Source organism: Ursus maritimus, unplaced genomic scaffold (genome assembly GCF_017311325.1).
Source record: "Ursus maritimus isolate PB19 unplaced genomic scaffold, ASM1731132v1 scaffold_16, whole genome shotgun sequence".
Classification (NCBI taxonomy): Eukaryota; Metazoa; Chordata; class Mammalia; order Carnivora; family Ursidae; genus Ursus; species Ursus maritimus.
This window is the reverse complement of record NW_024424008.1, coordinates 4,906,527-4,918,612: the sequence shown is the minus strand read 5'-3', so window position 1 is coordinate 4,918,612 and position 12,086 is coordinate 4,906,527. Positions and strand designations below refer to the sequence as shown.

The 12,086-nt window shown below is 45.6% G+C and overlaps 1 protein-coding gene across 1 annotated transcript in view; it reads left to right on the top strand.

Moving 5' to 3' along the window:
* Positions 1 to 772: 772 nt before the first annotated feature.
* Positions 773 to 12,086, top strand: part of SCUBE2 (signal peptide, CUB domain and EGF like domain containing 2) — a 65,412-nt gene continuing 54,098 nt past the window's right edge. Inside the window, exons 1-3 of the mRNA XM_040631316.1 lie at positions 773 to 816; positions 919 to 1,202; positions 7,876 to 8,001. Of these exons, the coding sequence (XP_040487250.1) occupies positions 773 to 816; positions 919 to 1,202; positions 7,876 to 8,001 (454 nt within the window). The remainder of the gene's footprint in view (positions 817 to 918; positions 1,203 to 7,875; positions 8,002 to 12,086) is intronic.

Genomic DNA, 12,086 nt, shown 5'->3' with positions numbered 1-12,086 from the left:
TCCCCGCGCCCCGGGGGCCTCACCCGCCGGCCCGGCCAGGGCGCCACGACCGCTTGGGCGGGAGGCTCGGCCTCGGACCCGGGCTGATGACAGTTGCCGGCCGGCCCCGCCGCCCGCTGGGCAGGCCGGCCGCCCTCCTCGTCTGCGCAGACGGGGAAGCGGAGACCCCGGCCGCGGCACGTCCGTGAGGTCGGCGCGGCTTTGCTGCTCCCCTCCTCTGGAGCCGGGCCGTCCGTGGGCGTCAGGGTCGGCTTCCAGAGAGTTCCCCGTGTGCGAACAGGCGCCGGTTCGGGATCCGGGAGCACACCGGGCTTTGCCGGCGGCCGGACATAAGTGCTCTGCGCTCTGCCTTAACGGGACTTGCAGTATCTTCCGAACTTTAGTTTTTAATTAACGCCCCGCAGTGGTGTCGCAAGGCCGGTGTCCAGGTTGAGAGGGTGGGCAGCGGGCGATGGCGTGGAAACCTTCCCACTTGGCACCACCCGAAAGCTCAGGATGGTGTGCGCTCAGGGCCCCGGGCGAGCTGTTCCCGCGCACCCCAACCCTGAGAAAGCGGACACCGCCTGGTTTTAAGGTTTGGGTTTGTTCGTTTTGTTTTGTTTTTGCCAGCCTGGTCTTTCCCTTCACCAGGCACTTATTGCTGCCTGCTCACGTGCCAGGCGCTGTGCTGGGCATCGCGGCCACGGTCTGTAGTCAAGGCACCGCGTAGAGGGGAGGGCCGCAGGGCAACAGTGACAACCCTGCGTGATGCGTGCTGTGCGAGGAGATCAATATGGCCGCGGGTTGTGCGGGACACCACCTGCACTGGGGGTCCCGGTAGGCTTCCCGGAGAAGGTAGATTGGAGCGGAGTCTTGCAGGCGAGTGGGAAGGGTGTGTGGGCAAGTAGTCTGGTGACAGGGAGCGGGCTGTGCCTGGAGACGGGAGCCCGGGAGTGGGTGCTTCCTCCCGGGGGCTCCTGAGGAGTTTAGCAGCAGAGCGAAGTGGGTGGGCTGGTGGGAGGTGAAGCTAGAGGAGGGCCGAGGCCAGATCACCAAGGGTTTGGGGCACTGCACCAGGAGCTCGCTCTGCTCTTTTGCAGATGTGGACGAGTGCACCCAAGGGCTAGATGACTGCCACACCAATGCCCTCTGTCAGAACACACTCGCCTCCTACAAGTGCTCCTGCAAGCCTGGCTTCCAAGGGGAGGGCAGGCAGTGTGAGGGTAAGTGACTTGGGGACCAGTGGCAAGTGGGCCAGCCGGGGAAGCTGCCCGCCCCCTCGGCTCTTGTAGTGGCCACTCGTGTTGGTAAAAGTGCTCCTCCACTGCCCCCAGGTCATACGACCCACCTTCTGAAATACATTTCAGACCCTTAGAGCACTGGGAACATCAGGTCTTCCCTAGAGCTGATTGTAGAGTTTTTGTGGTTCCAAAATGTTGTCTTGTCTAGCTTGTGAAAAGGAAAAGAGGTGCCTTAGTGTTTTTGGTCCCACTCCGTTTGGGGGCAGAAAGTCAACAGCCATATTGATCAGGAGAGGCATGCCTACCAGAGAAGGGCTGATCCTGCCCCTCCCTGTGGCGGTTTACACCCTTGCCCGCGAGTCTGAGTGAAGAAGTCCGGCCCTCCCTTGCGGGCTCTGGAGGCTCCATCTCGTTCATGGCTTTGGGCTGTTAGGCATTGTGACCTCCCAGGCTTTAGAGCTATACCAAGGGCCTGCCTCATTTGGAGCTGCGTGCTCACCCCAGAAAGGTGTGCAGAGGGATATTTTAAGCCCTTAGAGTTCTAGATCTTTGAGCCTCAAGTCTGGACTCTGCCATCTTGTGTTCTGAGCCAGTGTCATGAACTCCGAAATTCAGAACTGGCCAGAGACCGGGCACTCATGGGAGGAGGCTATTCCTGGGGGTGGAATCGTGGCATGTTGAAGCTGGCAGGGCTCTTCTCTTTCAGGGGGCTCTGAGCCATTCCCCTTCCTCAGATGTGAGACACTGAGGCCCGGGGGAATTGGGAAGGGGACTTGGGGCCATAATCACACAGCTAACCTGCAGGTTGAAGAAAGTCAGATGTCCACCCTAGCTCTGTCCCTGGACCCATATCTCTTGTATTCCACTCAGCCTCCTGGTGTCCTTCTTTGGTGGGCGAGAAATTCTGATATTTATGTTTTTCTTTGTGCATGAGGAGCCAAACTAGCTTCTCCTGTCAGAGGAGGCATTCTCCTGGTCAGGTTCATAGCAAATGGAGTTGGTAGTCCATCCTTACAGCCTTGTGTTTCTCTAAGATCATGTTCTCCCAGAGACAGGCAGCCATCTCTCTCTCTCTGTCTTACATGGGGCGGGGGGGGGGGGGGGTCAAAAGGCTGTCTCTCCCTGAAGCATCTCTCTGCCGATTCCTCTACACCACATCCTCACTGTATTAAATATTCTACTTACAGAACTGGAGCTCACATACGTTCGTACCCTGCTTGGGGAAAAAACTGTTTACCTTTTCACTGGTTTTCTAGTCACTGTATACTGTCTGGGGGGGGGGCAGAAGCTGTGCCATGGTTTCTTTGAGATAAAGTACACACGATTAGCAAATGATGTAGAACGACAGGCGGCAAGAATTTCCTTATTCTTAGCTGTTGGGCTTGACATACGACACATGAAATGGAATCAGTGACAGTTTATTGTTCAAAAGTCTACTGTTTAGTTTAAAATAACTAATGATTGGTGTTGCTTTTATATATTTAAATTGACCTTAAAATAATAATATATATTGTTATAAAAAGTCAAACAGTACAGAAAATGTATGAAATAGAAAATTAAAGACCCTCTTATTCCTTTATCCACAGGTAATCTCTGTTAACAGGGACCATTTGTTCTTTGTAGTGTCATTTAAAACTAAAACTCCAGAGAGATACGATCTTTTACATACTTGTAATACTTTCGAATACCTATAAAGCTAGTGAGTAATGATGTCCTTGTTTAGTTCAGATTTCTTGGTGTGAGAGTTGAGAAGAAGCAGCTTTCTTCCAAAAAGGAAAAGAGAAAATGAAGATTGCAAGGATTCAAAGACGTAGATATTTGAAGATGTAACTCTTTTCTGTGTGTTCCTTGGCTTACTGGTTTAAACCTCTTGGGTCCAACCCCTGCGATCGTTTCTGTGGTGTTGATTGTCAGCTTCACTGCTGCTGTTTAAGAACAAGGATGGGAACTGGGTTTGTCCAGAGTGACCGGAACTTTATCCTCCATAGTTTCTTCTGCCAAAATGTTGGAGAAATGAAAATACGGCCCTGAATAAGTATTTTGAAAATCGTATGATTCCAAAGTGGCTTTGAAGAAATGAAGTTTTATTTTAATGGACTTCATTTATGTCCCAGACTTTGGGGATGGGGCGTTTCAGTGGTCGGTGTTCATTGTATGGTTCTTACATCTCAGTCTAGGGAACTGAATCACATTTAACAAGGATGAATCTGAACTTGGCCTTTGTATTGAGAAGCGGTTTTTTTAAAAAAAATACACTTTATTTTGGAATGATTTTAAATTTCATGAAAGTTGCAAAAGTAGTGCAGAATTCACATACGCCCTATGCTTATCTTACCTGGATGTTAACAACTTATATAACTATAGTACGATATCAAAACCAGGAAATTAACGTCGGCACAGTACTCCGAACTAAATTATAGACCTTGTTCAGATTTCACCAGTTTTTCCCAACACTCCCCCCCCCCCCCAGGCCATTCCAATGCAGAGGCCCACAGGACATCAATTGTTGTGCCTCCTTTGTCTCTTCCAATCTTGGTAGTTCTTGTCTTTCCGAGTGTTTCGGGACTTCAACACTTGGATGGTACCACTCAGTTCTTTTGTTCACCTTATGTTTTTTCATGATAGGAATTGATATGGTGGGGATTGACCTAATAAGAGAACGTCCCTGTTTTCTCACAATAAAGTGAAGATTATGCATTGTAGTGATACAAAAAGCAAAGCTTTTGGCAAGGCTGCTACAGAAGTGCTGCTGCGTGCTTTTTAGCACAGCCCGTGCGGGGCTTGCGGGAGGGGGTACAGGATGTTAATATGTCCCATTACTGGCAACATTAACCTTGATCACCTGGGTAAGATGGTACATCGTGGGTTTCTCCACTGCAAAGTTACTATTTTTTTCCTTTCGTAATAAACACACATCTTAGGGCAGGAACTTTCAGTCTATGCTAATATCCTGTTTCTTCTCAAGTCTTTGCCCACTGATTTTAGCATCCAACTGTGGATTTTGCCTGCAACAGTTATTGCTATGATGTAATAACTGGTAATTTTGTATTTCCTTCGTTCCTTATACATCTGTTAACTGAGATTCTTCTGTAAGGAAGATCTTTTGCTTCTCCCCTGCTATTTTATGCATCGAATTATGTATTCATGCCAGTATGGACTCATGGGTATTTAATTATATGTATAATAGTATATTTTGGGCTCAAATTATTCCAATTTAAGCCATTGGGAACTCCTTCACATTGTTTCCGTGTCCTTTTGACATGCTCTCATCCTTTTTTGAGAAATTCCTAGTTTTCTGGTACCATAAGATGCCACAGACGCATCTTGGATTTTCCCTTCCCCAGCCCTAGAACCCAAGCACTTCTCCAAGGAGTGCTGGTTCCTTTTATTGGAAAACGGTACATAGAAACCAAGATCTGGATGCTTGGTGTTCTCATTGTTACTGGGATGTCATTGCTCCTAGGCTCTCTCAGTGCACAGATCTAGGAAATATATGTATGTATCCTAACCCACACATACACACTTATCTATATTCCTTATATATATCCATTTGCATATATATTAAAAGCAATGACTTACACTGATGCTTTGGATTCCAAAGCAATGCCACAAGATTTACTCCATCTCCCTTTTTGCTTATTCATAACTTCTTTCTCCAACAGTGAGAGAGGTGGCTCCATTATCTGCAATATAGTTAATTATCTGTTTGTTCAATCCAAGTATAAACATAAATAATTTACAAAACTACTATTCCAAGGCCTTGCAAGTAAAACAGATTTACTAATTAGAGTACAGTATCTGTATACAGCTCTTTTTATTTTTAGCTTTACAACGTTCAGTCAAGATGTTTTTCAGAGTTACTTGGCTGGTACTTTTCTTCCACATTTCCTTCAGTGTGGTACACAGCTAAGTTCATTCGTTTCTCTTTGTGTCCCCACCTCTGTATACTGTTTGATACCATGTATGTACATGAGTACATGTTTATGTCTTTATGTATGTATGTATTCATGCATATGTCACTATGGTTCTGAGAGCAGAACTATACAAAATGGCACACCCAGAGAACTGTAACTCCCTCTCCGTATTCCTGTTCCTCATCCCTCCTGTTCATCCTCTTCCCTTACGCCATGAATCACCAGTCTCTCTAGCGTCTAGAGGATAAACTAGGTCTACCCTTTCTGCTTCCTAGATTTTTTTGCAGATAAATGTATATTTTCTTTTCTTCCTTTTTTTTTTTAGGAGCAAGAATGAGTGAGAGAGAGAGAGAGAGAACAAGTGTGAGTTGGGGTGGGGGGAGAGCAGTGGGAAAGGAAGAAACAGACTCGTAAGCAGGCTCCACTCTCGGTGTGGAGCCTGACGCGGGACTTCATCTCATGACCCTGAGGTTGTGACTGAGCTGAAATCAAGAGGTGAAGACGGTTAACTGACTGAGCCACCCAGGTGCCCTGATAAATGTGTATTTTCTTTTTAACTACTTAAGTGCTTTGTAATTTTTATAATATAAAATCCACCAATTCAACGTAAATATACAAATGAATGATTTTGAGTTAATTAGCTGAGTTGTACAGCTATCACATAATATAGTTTCAAACATTTTCCTCGGCTCAGTAAGATCCCTTATTCCCAGCCTGGCCCCAGCTCTGGACAACCACTAGTCTACAGCCTGTCTCTACAGATTTGCCTTTTCTGCATATTTCATACAAATAGAATCAAACAATATGTGGTCTTTCGCTTTTGACTTCCTTCCCCTAGCATGTTTTTGAGGTTCATCCATGTTGTAGCCTGTACTGGCATTTTATTCCTTTTTATTGTTGACTAGTATTCTATTGTATGGATATACCATATTTGTTTTATCCATTCACCAGTTGATGGATAGGTGGGTTGTTTCTACTTTTGGGCTATCATAAATAATGTTGCTATGAACATTTACCTGCAAGTCTTTGTGTGGACATAAATTTTCATTTCTCTTGGATGTATACCTAGAAGTATATAGAAATTTCTAGATTGCATGGGAAATTTATGTTTAACCTTTTAAGAAACTGCTACACTGTTTCCAAAATGGCTATGCAGTCTTCCATTACCATCAGCAATGTACGAAGGTTCCCATTTCTCCACATCCTCCTCAACATTTGTTATTGTCTTTTTTTTTTTTTTTTATCAAAACTGGTCTACTAGGTGTGAAATGGTATCTCATTGTGGGTTTTAATATGAATTCCTGTAATAACTAATGATGTTGACCATCTTTTCATATGCTTATTATCCGTTTCTATACCATCTTTGGTGAAATGTCTATTCAAATCGTTTGCCCATTCTGAAATTGGGTTGTTTGTCTTATTATTGTTGTGAGAGTTCTTTGTAAATCCTTTATGAGGTCTGTGATTTGCAAATATTTTCCACCCAATCTGTGGCTTGTCTTCATTTTATTTATTTATTTATTTATTTATTTATTTATTTATTTAGTGTGTGTGTGTATTTTAAGATTTAATTTATTTAGCTGTCAGAGAAACAGAGAGAGAGCACACACAAGCTGAGGGGGGGGAGGCAGTGGCAGGCAGAGGGAGAATCACGTTCCCCGCTGAGCAAGGAGCCCCATGTGGGACTCAAACCCAGGACCCTGGGATCATGACCGGAGCCAAAGGCAGACACTTAACTGACTGAGCCTCCCAGGTGTCCCTTAAAAGTTTAAAAGTTTTAAATTTTTATAAAGTCTAATTTATTCATTTAAAAATTTACGAATTATGTGTTTGGTCTTGTATCTAAGAAATCTTTACCTCACCCAACTTCTCAGATTTTTCTCATAAAAGCTTTATGTTTTCTCTTTAAAGTTTCATAGTTTTAGCTCTTACATTTAGGACCCTGATCCATTTTGAGTTGATTTTTGTGTAGGTGTGAGTTGAGGGTCTAAATTCATCTTTTTGCATAGAGATATTCAGTTGTCTCAGCACCATTTGTTGAAATGACTATCATTTCTCCCAATAAATTGCCTTGGCACTCTTGTCTACAATCAGCTGACCATAAATATAATGGTTTCTTTCTGGACTCTCTATCCCGTTCCACTGATCTGTATGTTTTTCTTTGTGCCTGTACCACACTGTCTTGATAACTGTAGCTTTTTGGTAAGTGAAAGTCCTCCAAATCAAAGGAAGGTTCTACTTTTTCAATATCATTTTGGTTCTTCTGAGTCTTTTGCATTTCTGTATACATTTTAGGATAAGCTTATCAAGTTCTGCCAAAAAGCATGCTGGAATGTGTGTATTTTTCGTATTCCCTGATTTTTTTTTACATGATAATAAACTACACATACTCTTTTGCATTTTGATTTAACTTAGTAGTATATCCTAGAAATCACCTCAAATCAGTTCCTAGAGATCTTTCTCATTTTCTTCCCTCTCAACAGCTATATAGTACTTCATTGAATAAATGTGCCATAGTTTTCAACTACTTTCCTATGTGTGGGCATTTAGGTCGTGTCTAGTATTTTGTGATTACAAACAATACTGCAGTGAAAACCTTGTGCATATTGTTTTCCCTGTTGTTGGAGATGTGGCTTCAGGCTAGACTCCTAGACGTGGGATGGCTGGTTAGGAGGTAAATACGCGTATCTCCATCCTAAAGAAGTGGTCCCTGTCTGGCTGACTTCTGTTTTATTCCTCAGACATTGATGAATGTGAAAATGAACTCAACGGAGGCTGTGTCCATGACTGTTTGAATATTCCGGGCAATTATCGCTGCACTTGTTTTGATGGCTTCAAGTTGGCTCATGATGGTCATAATTGTCTTGGTAAGGAAAACAGTTGGAAGTGGCAGTGCTCCTTTACTTACCCTCTGGTGCCCCACCCTTTTGTTTCCTTTGATGAAAACATACGCATTAAAACAAAAAGGGGATCAGAGACTTGTGTCTTCTGGCCTCCTAGAAATCACACTCCCTGCAGAAAACCAGGTAAAGTATTTCAGTGTTTATGTAATCATTCATGATATAAATTCTCCATTAGTCTAAAGAGACAGACATCATTGTTATTACTTATTTCTAGCATTGGCTTGTCCCCTTTAAGATCTTTGGTCTTGAGTTGAAAGACTTAGAACCATTTCTTTAATGTCGTAAGTATCTCTATCCTAGAATTAGGTAAAACTACTTATTCTGAAAATTCCAAATGTGTGATTGGATCTCAGTCAGGTAAACCTACCCCCTTTTTGCTTGAGAGACAGAGAAGTTCAAACAGAAACGTTCCATTAACATCCTCGTATTACTCCACACAACAGGAACACCTGTTGGAGTTTCAGTCCCTGAGTTAGGGACTGCAGAGAGCGTTATTTATGTTGGTTGCTTATGCCAGGAATAAATCAGAATTCAGAAACAGCAAGCATTTGGATGGGGCCAGGTGGGCTGAGTGTTGAATAGTCTTAGAGGATACAGCACACCTGGCAGACAGGTACTCGTGGTCTGTTTGCGTTTTAAGGCCGGCGCTATCAGTTGTACAGAAGGACATCCTGGGAGACAGATGGCATCAGGGTCCTTTGACACTGACGACACTTTGTGTGGTTAACCTGCTGAGGTCGGCTTGGCTGACCAAGGAGTAACTTGAGCCAGGACCTGCCCCACTATGGTACAGGGGGAATGGCTGATTAAATGCTTTGAGTTCAGCATAAAAGTCACTAGATAAGCACTGACAGAACTCATTTTTTTGAGTGGTGGAGAAGGAGAGACTTTTCATCTGGGAATCAACCCTTGTATGACATTTATCCCATTTCAGTGTCCCCTGGTACCCCATCCTGATATAGATTCCGGCCCTTCCTGCTGGTGCCCTGTGTAAGATGTTAATCTTTGGGTCAGAACACTTGGCCTTGCAAGCCTGCAACTGTCAGGAAGATTTGATTGAGGGCTGAGGGCTCACTAACCCCTTTGCAGACTGCCTAGGGCAGTCAGGACCACAAAAAGACACTAGAGAGCCAATCTTGACAACAGCAGTCAATTGAGATTAATTAAAAACTAAACAAACAAACAAAACAAAACAAAGTCACTTTTTTGGGAAAGCATGCAGTATGCTTTTGGGTTTTTTTTAATAATTTTTATTTTGTTATATTAGTCACCATACAGTCCATCCCCAGTTTTTGATGCAATGTTCCGTGATTCATTATTTAGCATGCAGTATGTTTTGGGAGTTTTGTTTTTACCATTTTCTGGGGGTGAATCTCACATTTCCTTTTGATTTGCCAAAAGTGGCATTTGGGGGAGTTTATGCCTGATGGCAGATCCAGTCATCACAGTTGTGCTCAAACCCCAATTTGTGCCTGGGGAACGTGTGAGCTTCCTAAGAGCATCAGGCCAAACCACTCAGGGTTTAAGGACCTGGGCCAGGTTTGGGTCGGGAGGTTCCGAGTCAAGGCCGGCTCAGAAATCCTGAGGCCCCAAGTCTTTCCTTGCCTTGGCTGCTAACACAGATATTCCGGCAGAGCATCTCCATTTCCCCTCCTTGGGGTCTCTTTCTGGCCTTGGTAGCAAGGATCTGCCTAGCAGAAATGTCCTGAGTGTCCACTGAGAGTATCTGAAGGGGCTAAGGGTTCTTTAAAGGAAGCCGTGGGAAAATGAGGTGGTGTGGTAAGAAGGGCAGGACCGGCAGAGACAGATTTCTGTGCCATTTAGACTCGAACGGGCTGAAGCATTTTGGACGGGGAAGCTCAGAGCCAAAACGTTTCAGAGCCGCACTTTCTTGCGTTCCCTGGGCTGACCGCCGACCTCTCCTCGGCCCCTCACCCCACATTAGCCACAAATCTATTAGCCAGAATGTACACAGTACAAATACCACTGAGCTCTGGCACCAAACCCAGAGTGCTCCAAGATCCTGAAGGCCCGTGAGTCTGAAAAACGAAATGCGGCTCTTCCGTGTAGCTCACCTGCCTGAGTTCAGTGTCCGTTGGTTGTCTGGGCGTGCTTCCTCGCTGTTCGGTGTTGTGGCAGTAATTCTGCAACTCTGGCTGCCCATTAGAATCATTCGAGAAGTTTAAAATAACCCCATTCCCGAGGTCTCATCCAAGATGAGTTCTGCCAGCGTCTCCGGAAGTGGGGTCCAGGCTTCTGGGTGCTAACATGCAGCCAGGGGTGAGCACCTCTGGTCTGGAGAAACTCAGCAAGCCAGCAAGACCTATTTGAGCATGTGAACACACACACTTTTTTATTAATTCACCTATGTCAATGGCACATTTCTAATGGCTTTGGAGAAAGGAATAGTAGGTTAAATGTAGGGTGGGTGGGTGGCAGGTCGGAGGGGAGCACACCTGTACTCAAAACCGGTCCGGGGTCTGGTGATCAGGGAGACAGATCTCTCCTGCTCACCATGAGTGCTCATCATGGAACACCTTGGCCAGGTGCGTTCCGGCGCGGCTCGTCCTTTGGAATGTGCTCCCTTTACCCTTTAGCATTGAGAAGGGCAAGTTTGTTCGGCTTGAGGGGATGGCTCGAGTCCCATCTGTTTAGAAAGACATCTGCCTGGTAGTGTGGGAGGATGCATGACTGTAAGATCTGAAGCTTGAAACCAGATAACAGATATTTAAATGTGAATTTTCTTGTTATGGTTGTGCCCAGAAGCTAGTGTTAGGCACATGGGAAATCAGGCTGGAGAAGTAAATTGCTTTTATTATTTATTTTTATTTTTAATTTTTTTAGATTTTATTTCTTTGTTAGAGAGAGAAAGAGAGAGAGAGAGAGAGCAAGAGCATAAGCGAGCAGGGGGAGGGGCAAAGGGAGAGGGACAAGCAGATTCCATGCTGAGCACAGAGCCTGATGCGGGGCTCGATCCCGCAACTCCGAGATCATGACCTGAGCCAAGATCAAGAGTCAGATGCTTAACTGACTGAGCCACCCAGGCACCCCAAAATAAATTGCTTTTATATTAGCCTTCTCCTTGAGGCTTTGTCATGTCTGAGGGTTTTCTGGAAGTTTCCTTTGCTTTGGCTCTGGTGATGCTATGCTCTCCTGCTTTTTTGTTCATGCATTGAATAATGTGCACCAGCAGTTCCAAGGCCATGCTAAATAAAACAAAAATCTCTGTCCTCAAGGAGTCTGCAGTCCAGTGGAGATGGAAAGGTGAAAGGTTTTGAGGGGTCAAAAGATACAAATTAAAAAGGGAGATTTTGAGAACGTGATATGGTGAGTGTATTGATGGAGCCATTCACAGAGTAATATGTAACACAGTGGAAGGAAAGTCCCTTAACCCCACCCCGGAGGGCGGCAGAAGATAGGCGGAGGAGGACTCCCTCCCTTTCTGTCTTTCTGATGGCTCCTGCTCTGGGGCTTCTGCTGTCTCCTCTACGTCCTCCTGCCCCTGGTGTTCTCCTGAATTCTGCCTCTGGCCCTGTGCTCTCTGCAGCCCTTCTCTCCCTTCCCACTCCAGCCTCCAGCTTTCTCGTCTTCTTCCACCACAAGTAAACGGCTGTCAGAGGTGTCTTCACAACACCAGACTCAGGTTTCCCACCACGTACTGGCCCAAGGCCTGAAGGCCCGCATCTCACAGGCATCACCTCCCTGCCGTGGTGGGGGCCGACCACATCTCCAGCCCCATTGCCCCACCCGGCTCTGGTCTTCATGTTTCTCGGCACCCCCACCCAATGCCCACGTGGTTTTCCACCCTGCAGCACCTTGCCACGGTCCTCTTCGATTTCTTCCTTCCTAGGCATCCCCATGGCCAGGCCCCAGGTCCAATTCCCCAGTAGTCCCAGCTGACACGTGTGAAGCCAGACTCCCAGGCTTTCCATTCTTCTTCTTCCTTGTACCCCACCCTTCCTGGGCTACCACCTTCTTCCCAACTCAAGGGTCTGACCACGCCACCCTTGCTACAGTGGTTCCCAACTGCCTCCCAAATCCAGGCCAAA